Below are 18,553 nucleotides of genomic sequence, written 5' to 3'. Positions count from 1 at the left end.
CGGTCCTTGACGTGGGGTAAAGATTTTACAGAACATAAAACCTTTTCTTCTGTTTAGCAGAACGTCTGCTGACAAAACAACCTATTTTTCTTTATTTGTAATAATTAATATTGTCTGTAAGAAAAGGTTTAAGAGCAGATATTCTACATTGATTAAAAACAATTTTGTGCCTCCTAGGTGTCTGCAGAGATTTTGTGAAGGAATTTATCTTCCTTTTTCTTTGACAGCTCCCAAACTTCCAGTAGTACACTCAATTTACTCATTTAAACTGGGCGGCCCAATTACGTCTTGTACGTCTCATTCACTGGGGACGAACTCCTTAAAGATCAAGTGCAATACACCCACTTGTTGCTCAAACAATTTTTCTGTCCATGCAATTTAGCGCTCCTTATTTGGAATCTTTGAAGATCTAGCCCTTAGAGCGTAACAACACTATCTGACCATAGCATGTATTTACATGTATGTTCTCCGTTAGTTGCTGAAGATTAATACCATCAAAACGGTAATGTGTCTTGAATCATGACAAATTTTATAAATTTGTGTCTAATAAGGTTGCTAACTTTATTAATTAAAAATAACGCTTTCAACACTTCAAACTGTACAAGGCTCAATATGTAAGGGCTAAGGTTAGTTAAAGGGGATATATCGTGCAAAATCCACTTTTTTAGCCCTGAAATAGATTGTGTACTTGGAGTCACTAAGAGTGCAGAATTTTATAATGTAGAGTCAGATTCTCGAGGTCAGATTCTGCCATTTATATTCCTCGGTTTTGTAGTCCAAGCTAAGCATGTTGAAACTACAAGTAAATAAGTCAGCGGTTGTTCATTACACCGTCCTCAAGCATCCTATAAAAGTGGGCAGATGGAATGGAGTAGAACACTCTATGATCTGGAAGGGGAGGGATGTGAAGTGCCTCTTTTAGATTTAAAGAGACAGCACCAAAACGAGTTGCTCTCAGATGCACGTCTGAACAGGGAGGGGTAAAAGAGGGGGAAGGTAGGGGTTAATTAACAATAAATTTAGACTAAAGCACTTTATATAGATCACAACTGAATGATTTCAATGTGAAAATGGAGAACTGAAAAGCATGATATGTCCCCTTTAAAGACTCACAACCTAACTACACAACTCCACAATTGCATTTAAGCAAAGCTGCAGAGATGCAAAAAGATATCACAAACAAAAAAACAATGACATAATTGTGGCAAACCAGTGGTTGGACATAATGTTGACAGTAAAAGCTCTTTAAAATACAATGGAAGGACATTTTGAGAATTCTGAGTCTCCAAGAACAGCATTAACTTCTTTTGCCCCTCCACCATTAATCTTTTTATCACACAATAAAAGTATTGGGGGTCAGGGTCAGGCCAGCTCTTCCCATATGAATAGGATCCATACAAATGCTTGTATTATTGGACTCTTCTAACATACAAAGCCGCAGTGTGCACGACATATACAGAAGTTCAGTTTGTCAAGACATCACAAGTTTGTGTGTGTGGGGAGGGGGGGTATCTGTTTTATGGTTAGCCTATAACATTTCTTACATTTTTCTTTTGGTTTATAACATATATAGTTTCACTATTTCGCACTGTTGTATTTTACCATATTGCCTTGTTGTGTCTTGAGGTTACCTCGTATCAGTGTTTTATTCTCTAAGATTGACTTTTCAAAACATGAGGACTTTTTGTGCTGCTGTGTGACGGAGGGAAATCTGTTGGGAACACAGATTCCTTCTCTCCTTTGATCATCTGCCATGACTGGAGCCATCAGCAAAGAGGTCTGTCATCAGGTGGTTACCAACAATCATCCAGTGTTTCGATCCTTAACCATAGCACTCTCCTGCGGGCGGGTCAGCAGTGGTGGCCAGCCACTGCGCCCTCCCCCCTGGCTGCTACCTCAACTCCTTGTAGGGTTATTTGTGGAGGCTTGATGTTGTAAGGGTAAGAGTAAGTTGTTTCAAAAAGAATATTTCGAAGCGTTTTATTTTGATTTTAAAATCTTTCTGCTCAGACTGGGTAAGTGCTCATCTTTATCCGGGCTGTTTCACAATCAGCAGCAAACTGCTGCATTTCCTACAGGAGTACTGCTTGATGTAGCCAACAGGATGAGGCTATCTCTACTCAGATCTATCTAACTCCATTTAAAGCCTTCTGAACTGAAACTCTTTTTTTATGCCTTCTCCAGGTCAACAAAGCATATCAAAAGCTGGTTTAGAGTTTGACTCTGAAAGGTCTGCTCTGCTTAACTGCCTCACCTACCACTATTCATCCCTTACAATAAACCTTTTAAAAGAAAGCGTAACTGTGTCTGGCTGACTATTGGGTTCACCAGCAGTAACCATTACAAAGCTGTTATCAATGTTGTCTGCCAATACTTTGGGTTTACTGTATCTGTCCAACACCCAATTTCAGACAAAAAACTGAGGCAGCCCTTGTTCTTCTCCACGTGGAGAAGAACAAGAGCAAAAACCTTGTCATTGCATATGTTGCTGGAGTCTCTAAAAAACTCAGGAGGGTTTTCTCTAAACAAAAGATCCCAGTACATTTGAAACCCAACAGGACCCTCGGACAGAGGCTGGGCCATCCTAAGGGCAAAACACCCAGGCCTAAGAGTGGTGTATGCAGTTCAGTGCAGTGAGGAAAGTTCTGATCTTTATACTGGAGAAACCAAACAACCTCTCCACAGACGCATGGCTCAACACAGGAAAGCTACCTCCTGAGGACAAGACTTTGCTGTCCCCCTACACCTTAAGGACAAAGGAGACTCCTTTGAGGACCAAAATGTTCACATTTTGGACAGAGAAGACATGGTTTGAGAGAGGGGTGAAGGAAGGCATTTACGTAAAGCGAGAAAAACAGAGGAAGAGGGCTCAGGTTTCAACTTTCAAAACGTCTTCAGCTTCAGAATAAAAGTCCAGTTGTTTTATTTAATTTTTTTTCAACTTTTTTTTGGATTGATCATGACCTGGATGACTGAGAATCTTCACCAACATAAAGGAGGCACTTCACCCCCCACCGCCCTCCAGGTCTTAGAATGTTCCACTTCACACAAATCAGCCATTTTTGTAGTATGCTGGAGGATGGTGTAATGAATTGGGCATCCTTCAGCTTGGACTACAAAATCACAGCAATAAATAAAAATGGCAGATTCTCCAAATTGAACTATATGACCCAAACAGAACATAAAGACATCTATGCAGCACCTGGCAAGAATAAATTCACATTTCTCCCCTCCTAGACACCCCAAATACACAACAAAATGTATTTAAAAATAGAGGATTTTGCATGGTGCCATTGGGTATAGTGCAGCTCACTTAAATAAGGCTTTAAATAGGTGAGAAAGGGAATATTAGCGAGGGAATATTCAAAAACAGAAAGATCCTTTGATAAACAATTAATTATCTTGAATTAAGCTTCTAGGACTGAAAAAGTAGAAACCCTAACATGAACATCATTCAGAGCAAGATGAGGCAGGCATCTCAGGACAATGATTAGAAAAAGCAAACAAAGGACATGTAACATACCTCAAAGTAGCATGACCAGCAGCCAAAGTACACAAAAGATATGACAACTGACAAGGGAAGCCTTTGGTGATAAAGTGGGTTGTTTAACAATCCCAAGGTTATCTGAGATCGTTGATTAGCAGCCCCTCTGGCTATCGTGGCCTTGAGCGAGGCACTGAACCCACAAATTGCCCTTGCTGGCAGTTCAGCACTTTAGGTTATGTACTCTTTCCATGAAATGTACATTGTACAAGATATAGATAGGACATCTCAAATGCAAAGGTTAAAAAGGTGTCTCCGCTTGCAGGTCACTCAAATGGATGTTTTGTGGTACAAGGGGCCTTTATTTTAAAATTGCCTGTCAGGAAACTTTGTGGAGAGAGAGGGGGAAGACCTGCGGCAAAGGTCTATAGGCCAGGGGTTATAGACCTGAAGTGGACGGAGTTAAATATTGCAACATGCGTTTCACGGACCCTCAACCGGTGGTTCGTGGACCCCAGGGGTCCAGGGACCCCGGTTTGAGGGGCGCTCCTATAGGCCCAGGAGGACCCACCTCATGTTCCTGCTCCAGAGTTCTATGACGAGAGTGTCCAGTGGACCTGCATCATCCTCCTTTCTCTCCTCTCAGTCTTGGTTTATAAGTCTTCAAGTACAAAAATTACTTTAAAATTGCTGTAATTTAGTAACGATAGAAATATTGACTCTTCTACATTAGATAATAAACCGGTAACAACAATAACTCATTTTTCAAGTCATACTGGACAAATAAAAAAATCTGAATTTGTAATGATCTGGCTTGGAGGTGAATCCGGAGTTCAGCCAAGACACTGCTATGTTGTTAACTGATTTATTGATGGGAGGATGAGGAGTGGTAAAACAGACAGGCAAACAGAACAAAATCCAAACGGTAGGTAAGGCAAACATCCAGGCAGCACTTGACAGGGGGCAGGCGGACAGAACTGGGCAAAACAGACAGAACAGGGTAAATTAAACAGAACCAAGGTGCTGGGAGCTCTTACCAGGAACCGGAATACAAACAGGGAAGCGGAGGAATGGAGAGCGAGCAAGGCATGAGAGACGAACCGACAAGTAGCTGAGGAGGGGGTGAGGCTTAAATAAACGGACAAACAGGTGAACGGAGTGAAAAGTAATTAACCAATGGTGGAAGCAATTACGGAATTAACAGGAGCTGGGGAAATGTTTTCCATCCAAGCCAATCAGGAGGAGTACTTAAGGCGGCTGGAGATGGATGGAAGGTGTTCTGAGTGGTACATGACCAGAACCTTGCCCCTAGTTAATGCCTTGGTTCCAAGCTGCCCTTGCATGAACTCTCCTGGGAGTAAGATCGTCCAGTCCTCTGGCAGTTCTCTTATGCCTCCCTAGCACTCCATTTGGCCGTTGTTCCTCTGATCCTGCTGGCGTCCCAGACCTCGATCGCCATCAGGATTGTCCACCCTCCATTGAGGATAAACCATCGAGTCCAGAGCCACGTCTCTGCTCACTGCAACTTGTCTCTCTCCCTCCGGTACATCATCCATCATCTCTTCCGCAGGACAGCCTGTGTTGCACCATCCAGCCAGCCTGTCAGTTGTTGGTGCTCATCTCTCTCCTATCACTTCCCACAGTCCACAACCAGAGCCTTCCCAACCAACGTAGAACACAGATCCACTTCCAATCGTCCCTTCCCTTCAACTGAATACATTGCACCACTGTCTCTGTCTTTGAAAGTATGAGCGTGACAGTATTGTTTTCTTTTCTATGTAATAAAAAAAACCTGCAGTCTCGCAAAGACTCTTATTTAACGAACAATGTGTATGCTCCTGTCTTTATTTTTCTTAATTTATTTCTTCATCATCCTCAACTTCCCACATACATTTTGCTATAGAGCAGATCTTACTTTGCACAGTCTTGTTCATTCTTGTAAATAGAATGTTTTGTTTTTGTTGCTGTTTTTGGATAAATAAAAAAATACATGCATGCTTGCCCATTTCTTGAGTTCACCCTGCTCTGTTGCTCACTTGTTTGTTTTTTTGACCATGCTTTTTAAAAACTAATAACTATTCCGTAGTCTTGCTGATAATTTTGATGTGGCCTGTGTTTTTTTTTTTTTTTTTGTTTCTTCTGTATGTGGTTGTCTTTCCCCAGTTTCCCCATGTAATCTATACCAGCTGGTTGTCGGGTTTTGTAATTTTTCTCTACACATTTTCTTTGTGTCTGTGTCGTTTCTCTTTTTCTCTTACTCTCTCCTTGTTATTCCTCTCCCCCTCTCCCTCTGTCATGCTTGGCATCAGTTTGCACCTAATACCTTAAGAGCAATAAAATAAATCATCAATGGTTGGGTGTCAAGTGAGAATTTAAAGGTATTTATAGATTCCGTTCTGCTCTCTGTGAAGCTGGACAAGACAAGGACAAAAAGAGATAAGTCTATTGCTTAATACGTCCTGTCCACGGAGCTTTTTCCTCTGCAGTTCTCTCTGGAAAGTTGGCACCACCTGCTGTTTGTTTCCATGAATCAGCTCAAACTAATAGTCAAAAGCAACAGTGATTGTTTCATTTTTTTTTATTCTGTTAAAAATGTACCTGGAAGAACATTGCTTGCAGTCAATATTGATTTTTATCTAACTTCTAATCTTTTCCCATTTTTCAATTGCACTCTGTCTAGAGTTAGATAACCAAATGAGACGGGAAATAAAAATTATCCATACACATTCTTTTACAAATAAAAACCAAAATGCAGTAACAGGTGCATGTCATTTGGGCAGGATGTGGGGGAGGCTGCGCGGTTTGTGGGGTGAGGCTCTGGTTGGCTGGCCCATTCAGTTCATATTGGCCCCATCTTCAGGTAGATGGGCCCATGGATCGTCTGGGCTGAGATTGGGGTGGGAGGTTAGGAAAGGAGTATGTACCGGGTAGGTCGGGCTCCCCACCAGGGAGCGGGGCGCCCTTGGGGGTCATCCCTGGCTAGCATATCTGGCTGCCAGCAGAGCCCACGGGCTCGTCGCTGCAGTTCCCGGGGGCTTCGGCACTGTGGCTGCTGAGGGGTTTCCTGGGGCTCTCCTCTGCTCTTCCTTGGGATGGGGTAGGCAGGTATGCCTGTGCTGAGCATTTTCCTTATGCATAAACTTTACATACACAAGTGCACTCTTGCAAACACTTACAGGTGCTTGGATTCAAGTGCTTACAGATTCACTTCTATACAGAAAACCCCTGTGTACAGCTTTAGCTGTCACTTTATACAGCCTGTGTTAAATAATACTGTGTATTTTTCAGTAATGGTCTCAAGGTCGTTGGTACCTGTAATACTTTATAAGTTTGTTATGCTGTTCTTTTTATATCTTTCTTTGCAGGTTTAGAAGCAGACTCCGAAGATGTTATACTGCTCTCTCATTTTCCTCTCCTCTATTTTTTCAACTTTTCCCCCTTTTAGCATTTAGTCTAATCTTTTTATTTTATTTTATTTTTCTTCTAACTTCCCCTTTTTGTTTCCACTTAACATGCAAGAGTCCCAGAATAAAATCTAATAAAGCTTTTGTGCATATATAAATCAAGCAGAGCACTACTGCGAAATCGGTAATGCTGCATTTGTGAAAGTAAAATCTATTAGGCTCACTTTGGCATTAAGGCAGCAATTCTTAAAGCTGCATTGCCAGACAAAACATGTGAACAAATAGATGGCTATTTTGGCCATTCCTCTATGCAATATAGCTCAGGCTCTGTCACATTGGGCCCTGAGCATCTATGAACATCAGTTTTCACATTATGGTGCAGATTTGCTCTTGGATTTAGGTCTGCACCTTGACTGGGCCATTCTAAAAATGCTTTGATCTAAATCAGTTTATTCAAGCTTGGTGGTATGTTTAGTGTTGTAAGTCTCCAAGAAGATTGTTCTTGTCTCAAGTCTTAAGTTTGAGATGTTTGCTTCTGGGATTGTCCTGTTTCAGCTCCATCAATTTTCCCACTGCATGGGTGATACATTAAGGGTGATGTACAAGTAGGGCAAAAAGTTACATTTCTGTTTCATCTAACCACAGTACCTTCTTCTAAATGTTTACTGTGTCCCCAACATGGCTTGTGACAAGTGGCTAACAACACCTTTTCAGGCTTTTGTTTCAAGAATGTCTTTTTCCTTCCAGACTTCCACAAAGACCTAACCTGACTCCGCCAGATGGATTTGCACCGCATATCCATCTGGAAACCTTCCGTTGAAGTAATTTTGGGAAGGGGCGAAAATACTGGTTAGCTGATTGGCCTATGTTGGTGATAGACGGGCCAAATAAACCAATCAGATCAACGAAGCATATGACGTACTAACAGCGACGACGAAAACACAACCACAAGCTCTTGCCGAAACCAGTCAGGAGAAGAGCAAAAACATCTTTTCCTCTGAGAAAAGCCTCCAGAGCAGCGTTGTGCTCTTCTTTCAGTGAAGAAATACTCTGTAATTCCGATAAAACTTGCTCGATAGCCACGCTAACGCTAGTTTCATCGGCTGAAGCCGCCATATTCTTTAGACTGAACTGTCGCGCTTCCCGTTGCGTCACATCTCAACCCGTCTCAAAGCTAACGCTGATTGGACGTTCGTTTGGTGAACGGCTCCAAATTTTCTTTAACGGAAAGTAGCCAGACTGATCTGCGAGTGAAACCTTGAAAGCTCGCAAGATCAGGATGGCCTCACGAGGCTAACAAAGACCATGATAACCAGATGTTCTTTCAAGAAATTATCTCCTCTGAGCTGTGGTTCTCTGCTGCTCTTCCAGAGTTAGTAGGAGCCTCATAGCTGCTTCTGTGATTGTGACTGTTCCTGCTCAACCTGTCAGCTTAAAGCTACAGTTGGTAATCCTTCTCAGAAACACTTTTTGTTGTACTGGGTGAAATGGTTCGGCCATCCTGACAGTGGTTAATATATTATGTATTCAGAAAAGGAGGTAAAAAAGTTAAATCTCTGTGAAAGCCGCAGGCCTGTAAAAACTCTGACCAATTACTGATATTTGCACTGAAGGGCAGGGATTTGGTCCTGAGAGAGTTTTGGTCCTGCTCTCACCCCCCTCTGTCCCTCATGTTCCGGAGGAAATCACCTTATCTATCGTTTGTCCCACATGCCAATCATTCTGACGCTCTCATGTAACGCCGATGTGTGTATGTTCCTTGTTAGTTTCTGCTTGCAGGCTGTTCATGTGCACTTCTAGAGTTTATAAATCAGATTAGCTTAGCGGTTAGCTTCGATATTACCCGTTCATTGTAGCTCTGCTGCTCTCACCACATATTTTGAACATGGTGGAGAGCTGCAAGAAGCGAACCACATACACATTTATGAGAAGAAAAGGAAGGCCTCAGTAGAAAGAAATAAGACCAGTGTGGATTCAGGAAATGTGAGTTTTAACTACTATTGTTTAACTTTGTGGCCTGGTAGTACACATAGTTTGGAATCTGCAGGGTCACCACAGGGTATAAATTCACCCAACCTTCTTGTGGGATACCAGGACAAGTAAGAGTAATATGATGTTTTACGGTTGGTAAGCTTCACAAAGGTTTATGGTTTAAAAGCTTTACATTGTTTTGGAATGTTTATCTTGTTAGACTCCTAGAAACATCTGGCAAATGTATCAAAAAGCCAACTCCTTTTTTGACACTGGAATGCGGATCTATTTTGTTTGTGGGGAGACAAATACAGAATAAGTTTGTATGCAGCCCCCCCCCAACATAATTCATTCACTTACTCAATGAGGGGCCCGGGTATTAATAGATGCGCCCCAGGGCTGCACCTCAGACATCCACATGCAGCCCGACCCAAGAAGGCAGAATCTTGCCCCCAAGTTCTCCTACATGAGGGCTTTAGGATAGAATCGTAAGAGCTTGTCTCCCCTTGGAATTCCAATTGTACTTAAATATATGTATATTTTAAGTGTTTTGTCTCTGATGATGTTTTCTTCCTTTGCTGCCGAATTTATGAACCGGGTAAGGCAGGCCTCAATGAATGAGACAGTAAGATCGACAGGTGCCTCGTCATTGGGCTATATTATTGATGATTACAGAGGATGTATTGATCAGAATGAAGCGACGAGTACGAAGCTCAGTTTCTTAACTTAGCTCTGCCTTAAACCTATCCCTGACCTGTCTGCTGCATTTTTGATCTTCATTATATTCTTTGTTTGTTAATGTTTTCTGACTAACCTGTAAGAGCTCTTATTCGAGCTACTGGATTTACACTGAGATAGAATATCATACTAGGGGACGGATGATCTCTTAAAACAATTTCTTGCTCTGGGTTTTATTTTGGGATATCACAGCAACCAGGGGGAGGATAGAAATGCACTGAACACTTTTTTTAGACTTTTAATTTCAAAATATTCTGAAACATGTAATCCCTTTCCTCTACCTCACAATTCCTTTTTCCTGTTGGCCTATAACACCAAGTCCCAATAAAATTCATTCAGGTTGTGCTGACAAAATGTGGAAATGTTCAAGGGATACGAGTACTTTTGCACCCTAGGTCCAAATAAACCCTTGCAACATCTGATAAATAAAATCAGCGCAGTAACAGTTTAACAAAGTTTCTGAAACTTATATGCTGCTGCCACACTCTTTCTTATCTTAGCATGTGTGCTGGCATGTTAATAAGCATGTTTTAAGAAGATCTAACAGTGGAGAAAGTAAGAGCATTTTGCACAACTCAACTCCTGTAATGTTTTAGAAGTATGCCTGCTGCATTTGAAGCACTCCTGTTCTGAATAATGCTTGTTCACTTGGATCAAGGGTGTAGAACTCAGTGTTCTGCGGAGTCAGGTCATGACCATATTCAATACTTGTCTGGGTTGCTTAATTTCATAAAAAAATTTAAATTTAATGAAATTAAGCAACCCACAAATTGATCATTTGTTAAAATTTAAAATTTGAACAAATGATCAATTGAACAGGTAATCATTAGCCCATTTAATCAGAGTCTAAGTTGTATGTCAACAATTCATGCATCAAGCTTTCTGAGGAGTGTGAAGCATTTCAAAAGTGTTGCATGAGATTATGGGATGTAATTATTGGGTCATTAGTGCAATATTGAAGTCTCACTTATTTTGGTTCTATAGAGGAGCAGATGTACCTGGGTGTTACATTTACATTTAGGCGCTTAGGAAGCCTAAGGGAACTAATTTTCTTATAAATTGAAAAGGTTAACCACCACCTTTATGGAAAAGGCCATTTCCATGGGGATATGATTTTTATGTGGTTGTTTATGAAGATTTATTTAAAATTGTTTATAATTGCATAACGATCAGATCCAAGAGCACAATTTGCTACAAATCTCTAAACATGATTAAATCTGGATGAACTTTTGGGCAAAAAAACTGATGGAGCAAAAACAAAGAGTTGTGGAAGAAAAGAAATAAGTTTCAATAAATAAGAAGGCTCTTTGTTTGATTTGATTAGCAGTTCATTTCCTGAATATGGGGCAATTAATATGTTTAAACATGTACTACAGTTTCATATATTTGACTTAACTTCCTATTTTAACAACATTGTATTTTAATTATGCTCTTTTCTGTACACAGCACAGTAGCTATTTTTTTTCAATCAACAGTAAAACACATATAACCAAATATTAAACAGACTAAAACTTCAACATTTTAAAGGTATGCCGGTTTTGTGTTATATGTTTGTCAAGTATTTTCTGAGCAGTCCATAAAAAAATTGAGCATGTCAATAACACGGAGGAGAAACGTGTCCCAGCAGGTTGGAACGGGTGGAGAAAAGTGTTAGGTGTGTTGTGTGATAAAAGAGTATCAGTGAAAATGAAAGGAAAGGTGTACAAGACAGTGGTGAGACTAGCCATGTTGTATGGTTTAGAGATAGTGGTACTGGGAAAGAGACAGGAAGCAGAACCAGAGGTAGCAGAAATGAAGAACTTGAGGTTTTCTTTGGAAGTGACGAAGACAAATTGGATCAGCAATGATTGCTTTAGAGGGACGGCTCATGTTAGATGTTTTGGAGATAAAGCCAGAGATGCCAGACGGATATGGAGTACATTGGTAGAAGGATGCTGAGGTTGGAACTGCCAGGCAGGAGGCCTACAGGAAGACCAAATAGGAGATTTAGGGTTGAAGTGAAAGAGGACATGAAAGTAGTTGGTGTGAGAGAAGAAGATGCAGAAGATAGGGTTAAACAGAGATAGATGACTTCCTGTGGAGAACCCTGAAACGGAAAAAAGAATAAGAAGAAAGTTGTAAATAACACGTAAAGAAAAGATCTCAAGAGCATTGGCTCATGGGAATAATTAACAGCAATACATGAAAAAAGTTTCATATTAAAAATTCCTTTAACATAAAATTGACTACAGAGTTCCTTTGTCTACTAGACCCCTCGTGGCGTGAGGCTAACATCCATGATCTTTCTCGTCCATGCTAGAGCTGGAACTGTGGCGGCTGCTGACATTGTTGGAAACGTCTGGGGACATTGAGGACAGCAGGGGGTCGCTGGGTGAAATTGGCCCCAGGCTGTTGTCCCTGACCAGCTCTTTCATTTTACAGGTCCTGGAGTTTCCATAGGGGTTGGAGTCCCCAGCGTTTGCAGGGATATGGTCGAAGGTGATGGTGCCGTTGTTGAGGTCCAGCGTGGTTGGAGGAGACATGTCAGGGGTGCAGCTGTGCTGGTAGAGCTCAGACGGACAGTCCCCGAGAATGGGCTCCTGTTTGATGGCTCGAGCCATTAGCTCTGAGGTGCAGACTGATGGGGATGCTACGACTGTGATACCATGAGCCCGGGCCTGGATCTCCAACTCCTGGATAATTACAAAACCAAGTTGTAAATTAATCACTTGCATATATTACTAGATCAACATAAACAAATACTGTAACACTTCAGGCCATTGTCTATACCTATGGGGATATAAATATATATATATATATATATATATATATATATATATATATATATATATATATATATATATATATATATATATGTATCTATATCTATGCATATATTTATTATAATGATTCCCCTTTAATACATTTTTATTCATTTTCAGAAACCGACAGGACCCCAGGGGAAAATTTGAACCCCCAAACCCTAACCCTTCTTGCCTTGCAGCTAGAAGTTCCTGAATAGCTAGTTAACCTAAACCTTACACCTCATATATGTCATACATTATTAATTTAGAAGCACACTATAGTGAAAGACTCCTGTAAGTCCTAACACTTGAAGATGTTTAAGTCTAATCTGCACAATCAGTGTTATAAGATAGTTTACAGTATCTATGGTGACATTTTTTTTAGCTCCTTTAGCACTTTTATTGCAGCAAACACCAGAGAAATTGCCTTGACCCCGTAGATGTTGTGTCTATTCTGGTGGACTCGTTTGTGACACTGAAATCTATGGGGCACTTACATAGATTATTGGTAACATCAATCATAAACTTAAGACTCATATAACTGTTCAAATTTGGAAGAATTGATCCTATGTTCGAAGGAAATTACTGTTAATTATCTGACTAATAAAATTAAAAACATGAACTTCTTTTTTTTTTATTTTACCTGACATTTTGACCACTACTCTGACTACATTGTTCTTGAAAATATTTTAACAGATGTAAATGTTTTCAAAGTGAAAATATTATCGTACTGTGACTTACAGGGGTTATTCTGGTAACCAAACAAAGGTTACGTATTTATTCATCACAGACAAGGTCAGTTGTGAGCTACACATGTCGTGTCTTATTATTTCGTTTTTCCTTAAGTGCGTAAGATTAAGAATTTATTATGATTTACTCATATTTGACATTGAGATTTCCTTGGGAAAACTCTTTGAAAGTTTTTTTTTTCATGTCTAAAAAAGTCTTGAGTGGGTTTGTGTTCATTTTTGCATTAAATTGCTAGAGTTGTTGTTACCTTGATTGCAACTTGATCGTAAAATCATCTTATGAGTGGTACCGACTTGTTGTGGGATCCAGATTCAAACCTACTATAGATGAAGCAAAGGAAGCTGAGCAGCCCACCTGTATACGCAGCATCAGATGGCGGTTGGCGTGCTCCAGCTTCCTCTGTCTGCACTCGAGCTCCTTGGCTCTCTCCTGCTCCCGCTGCAGCTTCCTGATGTAGTCCACGGAGGCTTTCAGAATGGTGCCCTTATTCCATCGCATGTCTCTGGGGTATACACGAGACAAAGATCTACAGTGAGAGACAGCTGACCAGCTGACCAGAACAACACAGGATTCTTTACGGATCATCTGGGTCAATAAGTCATGCCCTTTAAGATTACACATGAAGAGGAGAATGTTACAAACAAAGTCAACTGTTGAACCCAACAGGCAGATAGATAAATGTCAAGGCACGTGGATTCATGAGTATAAATACAGGACTGGAACTGCTTCCATTAAAGCAATGCCTTTTTTTTCTAAACGTTTCTTCTAAATCCTTTTTTAGCGATTTCAGAAAGAAATATATTGAATAAAATCAGCTAATTAATGATACCTAAAAATATTTTATATTCCAAAAGGGATTACTTTATTTTATCTCTGGAATTTTTTAATCCTCAAGTCATTTATACACTGCCTCGCCAAATGATTGACACATTTTAAAGGTTTTCAAAGTCCAACCACATGAGAAAGTCCAACACAAAATAGTCCAGGATTTTAAGGAGCGCGTAAAGTTGACGTGGTTTCTAAAGGTTTTCACCAAAAAGAAGTGATAATCTGAGATGTGTGGCCTGCGTGTGTATTCAGTCCCACAGTCAACACTTTGTGAATTCAACAGACTGATTTTTTTTTTTTTGCTCACTCTTCCTTCCAAAAAGCCCAAGCTCAGTCAGACTGCATGAAAAGAGCAAGCAGGCGACTATCTTTGAGTTTTTAAACCGATGAGTTTTATTTAGGCCTAGACTGTAAAAAGGCCACTCCAAAAAAAGATGAAAATGCCTTGAGCTAAACCACTCCATTATAGCCCTGACTGCATGTTTATGACCTCCAATACGCTATCTGTCCTTTCAGGAGAATCAGGACCCTTCCGGCGTGAAACGTTTTGCACGTACGCAGTAAATTCAGTTTTGGTCTCATCTGATCAGAGCACTGTCTCCCACATATTTGCTGGGCCGCCTGAACGCTTTTGGGAAAACAGTCTTCTCGTAGTTTTCTTCTTACTACAACAGATAGTTTTCCAGTTGTTGTTTTATATTGTGCTTCAACCTTCTTAAATACTTTCTCCCTGACATGTCTCTTGTTTTGCTTGTTCCTCCGTGATTCAACGTGTTCCTTACTGTTCTCTAACACCAGAGAATTATGATTGGGGGAGAGGGGGGGGATAAAGGGGGTCCGGAGTTTTTACTGGAGGGTTGAAACAAACCATGGAAAACACAACAGAGTGGAAAATATATCATCCTGGACCTTCCTTGGACGCTCATCTTTTGTCTTGTTATCAGTATTAATATTTCAGTTACTAATACTGTATAAATAAAACGGCATCTGTGTTTTATTTTTAATAAAACTGTATCTTTGTTTCATTTGTTTATATGATATTATACATATTTAGAAAAATAAAGGAATTCGTTGGTCTGTGATAGTTCTTTGCATTTGTGATCAATTGCTACGATTCATTTCTTTTTATTACAGCACCTTTAAACAACCCAGAGCTGCATGTTTTGAATGAGGACAGAAAATGTGGTAGAAAAGGGGAAGGCTCACTTTTGAACTTAATGTATATGTGTGATATTTTCTCAGTTTATTGCACAAAACCCTTTTTCTGTCAGCAGAGAATCAGACCGGCTGCAGGAATGAAAAGATATATGTGATCTGTTTTAGCTACTCCAGTAATAAATGCTTTGAATTTCATCCAACCAATCACCATGTAATTTTCACATCTTGATGCAAATCCAGCTAGAAGCTCCCAGAAAGGGTTTCTATTGTTTTCTCTCATAGCCGGAGCTTTTAAGTCTACCTGCATCCTAAGTGAAAGTCCCTCTACTCTGTTTCTCTGAGGACCCTGCTGATGCCTATTAGAGTAAACCTCCACCTTATTTCTTGCTGGGTGAATATAAGAATCAAGAGTTTCCATCATAATTTTGTAACCATAATCATTTTTTTATTATTTTTTATAAGTGATTAGCTATTCTGGCCCGTTCTGGGTTAGCATTCAGGTTGTACTGCTAATTTCAGCCAGAGTTATGCCACCTCTTCCTCATGTGTGCACACAGGCACCAGGCTCCGCTCATGGCTCCGCAGCTGACCTGAAATGACCCACGTTCTTTTACTGCAGCCCAGTTTGAGCGATGAATGCGGCAGGCTGACAGCCCTGGACCGCAACTCCATCCCAGCCTGCCGCGCGTAGTGGCACAGCTGCGGTGCCACGTGTGTGCAAATACCCACTTTTTCTGGCTTTTTTGTCCTTCTGACTCATGTAAGGCTATGGTGGAGCAGGTAGGTATAATAAAGCGGTCCATTCTGTTCACTCTTCCCAGTGGCTTGTAGCTAGAGCCTGGCCAGCGAGCCACGTCATACAGTTTGTAAAATAAGCAGTCAGAATGCACAAAAGAGGAGCCGCCGGTCCGTGGGAATGCTTTTTTTTTTTCTCTACCAAACGTGTAGCGTAGATCCAGGACCAGTTTGATAGACATGAGAGCACACAGAGCAGCCATGAAAGCCTTTGGATGAGATAAACAACCCACCAGAAAATATGAATCTTTAATAATCAATGATCAGGGATTGGGAGGGGGGGAGGGGGGGCATAAGGGAGGATACAGCCATTTTCAGGCCCCATGCACTCCCCTCCCACCGCCATTGTCTAACACACCTCTGAGGCCTTCACAGAACAGCTAGATTTATACTTGATAATCTGAACACTGTTTTAGTAACTAGATGACTTCTGAAGGCAATTGCTTGCTACGGACTTTTTGGGGGGATATCAGAGGATATCACACATTTAATATTTGAATCTATTAAAAGAAAGATTGTAAGACATGTATATCTCTTTCCTTTCACTTCATCACTATGTGCTGCTTCATCACATAAAATCCCAATAGAAAAGTGATAAAATGAATGCGTTTATACTTTACATTCCTGGAAGGCATGTTCCAAACACAGAAAACAATACTTACGGATCATTTGACTTGGGTATTAAGGTTCCCAGCTCTTTTATGCGATCATTGATGTTGAACCTCCGTCTTCGTTCGACTAGAATTTATCCAAATAAATGAACATAAGATGGGAATTTTTTTATGAGATAATGTACGTGTTTTTTACACTCTGTTCTTTTTGTTCAATGTGGACAAATATATGATAAAACATATAAATCTCCCTTTCAGTTAATAGAACTGACTTACTCAGGTTGTGATTGTCTTTTTTTTGTCTCTCTTTAGCAAGAGCACGGACTTCGGCCTCTGTGGAAGAAGGGGAAAATGGTTTTATAACTGGTTTTGCTAGTGGATTTTTAAATTCTTAATCACAATCAACAGCTTTTCATCAAAAAGAGCAGCAGTTAAGCTTCTCATCTTTTTTTTAGTAATTACAATCAATCCTTATTGTGTGCGATTTAGTCATACACAAAATACATGATCTGACAGGGAAACATTTCGCTCTTGAGTTGCTTACCTACTGGAAAGCCGTCTGGCCTTTGATAGCTTTCAAACTGGCCACAGGATCCCGGCTTGTCCAGTACTTGCTTCATGCCAGGAGCTGGAGTAATTATTTGGCAAAGCATGGACTCAATAGTATCTTGAGCACTTCCAAATTGCACACAATATTCACACGAGCCCACGACAAACATTTCATACGCTATCTTCAAATTAAAAAAACGATTCGTCTTTGACTCTGTCTGATTCTGTCTGGATCCATCTTCTTAAAGGCTATTTCAAGTCAGCAAAACATGGCACAAAAGTTTTTAAAATCTGTGTTCAAAGCATGGTACCAAAGACGCTTATATGTGTATCCTATTTTCATTTTTATTTTTTTACCTGTGAATTCCCTTTTGATGTTTGGTCCACACGAGTTGCTGATGGGGATGCCAGGGAGAGGAAGCCCCTGGTTGTTGTACACATCCAGTAAATTACCAGACACAGGGAGCTGGAGGTTACAGACGGGTCAATAGTTTGTTCTTGAAAGAAATCCAAAAATCAAAAAAGTTAAAGAAAGGCTTGGGCAGATTACCGGGTTGTTGATTTGAAAAGCTGGGTCCATCAGTCCAAGAACATCTTCGTTGTAACTGGACTCCAAGCTAATAATATCGTCAATGACGTCATCCATCTGTTTGAGAGAGAAAAGGTCAAGTAAAACCTTCCTGCACTGCATCGGGGGGGGGGGGGGGGGGGTCTGATTGGAATGAAAACGAAAACCTTTTAGCCATAAACAGCCGTACTTCTTTTTCACAGTTGGTGCCGATGGTGAGCAGGGCCATGGGACTGTTGGGTGCGCTGCCGGCGGTCCCGGGTGGCATGCTGTGTTCGGGGGGCTGGCTGGGACACTGGCTGCCAGCTTTCCCACCCAGACCGGTGGATAGATACTGCCTCACCTGCTGCCTCTGAGCCGGCTGGATATGGTACTTGGTCGGACTTTCCAGGTGGGACTGCACCTACGACGAGAGGTACCAGTAATATAAAAGGTTCTGGTTTGCTCTTTCGACTTAATGGAAAGCTTTTGTGCCGATTCATTTGTTTGATAATTTAATAATTTAAGAGTTTTCAAAAATCAAAAATACCCAAGCATTTATAAAAAGTTCAGTAGAAATCTCTGATATCCAACAATTCAGAAAGCCATGTTAGAATTCACAATCAAAACAATAATCCCAGTTGTAGTTTTCTAATCATCAGAGCCTATGTAATGACATTTCAAACAGCCGTTTATTACTTCATGCGCTTATCCACATCAGAACATTGTTCTTTAAATTCATTTTGTAAGTGGAAAGAGACCAAAGATCCTCTTTAGAAAAACATCACCGCAGAGCCTTTAGATTCAATCACATGATCCTTGACCACAAAAAAGGCTTCCTTCTTGGAAGCTCTACTGTCAATTGCTCTTTCCATTAAGAAATGATTGCCTAGTTTGAATATCACTCTGAAACATTATTGATACATGGTAAAATG

At 40.6% G+C, this 18,553-nt stretch overlaps 1 protein-coding gene across 4 annotated transcripts in view; it reads right to left on the bottom strand.

Moving 5' to 3' along the window:
* Positions 1-11,266: 11,266 nt before the first annotated feature.
* mitfa (melanocyte inducing transcription factor a) overlaps positions 11,267-18,553 on the bottom strand; it is a 34,155-nt gene continuing 26,868 nt past the window's right edge. For 3 of the 4 annotated variants that reach the window (XM_021322482.2, XM_021322485.2, XM_021322478.2), the window contains exons 2-9: positions 17,830-18,042; positions 17,622-17,717; positions 17,429-17,537; positions 17,067-17,150; positions 16,799-16,855; positions 16,574-16,649; positions 13,485-13,632; positions 11,268-12,269 (exon numbers count right to left, since the gene is read on the bottom strand). In XM_021322482.2, the coding sequence (XP_021178157.2) occupies positions 11,865-12,269; positions 13,485-13,632; positions 16,574-16,649; positions 16,799-16,855; positions 17,067-17,150; positions 17,429-17,537; positions 17,622-17,717; positions 17,830-17,907 (1,053 nt within the window). In that variant the 5' untranslated portion in view covers positions 17,908-18,042 and the 3' untranslated portion in view covers positions 11,268-11,864. Of the gene's footprint in view, positions 12,270-13,484; positions 13,633-16,573; positions 16,650-16,798; positions 16,856-17,066; positions 17,151-17,428; positions 17,538-17,621; positions 17,718-17,829; positions 18,043-18,553 lie in introns of all 4 variants that reach the window. The other variant, XM_036124602.1, reaches the window with a different exon arrangement.

This window comes from Fundulus heteroclitus, chromosome 20 (assembly GCF_011125445.2).
Source record: "Fundulus heteroclitus isolate FHET01 chromosome 20, MU-UCD_Fhet_4.1, whole genome shotgun sequence".
In the NCBI taxonomy this organism is placed as follows: domain Eukaryota; kingdom Metazoa; phylum Chordata; class Actinopteri; order Cyprinodontiformes; family Fundulidae; genus Fundulus; species Fundulus heteroclitus.
This window is presented reverse-complemented; position numbering and strand designations above follow the sequence as displayed.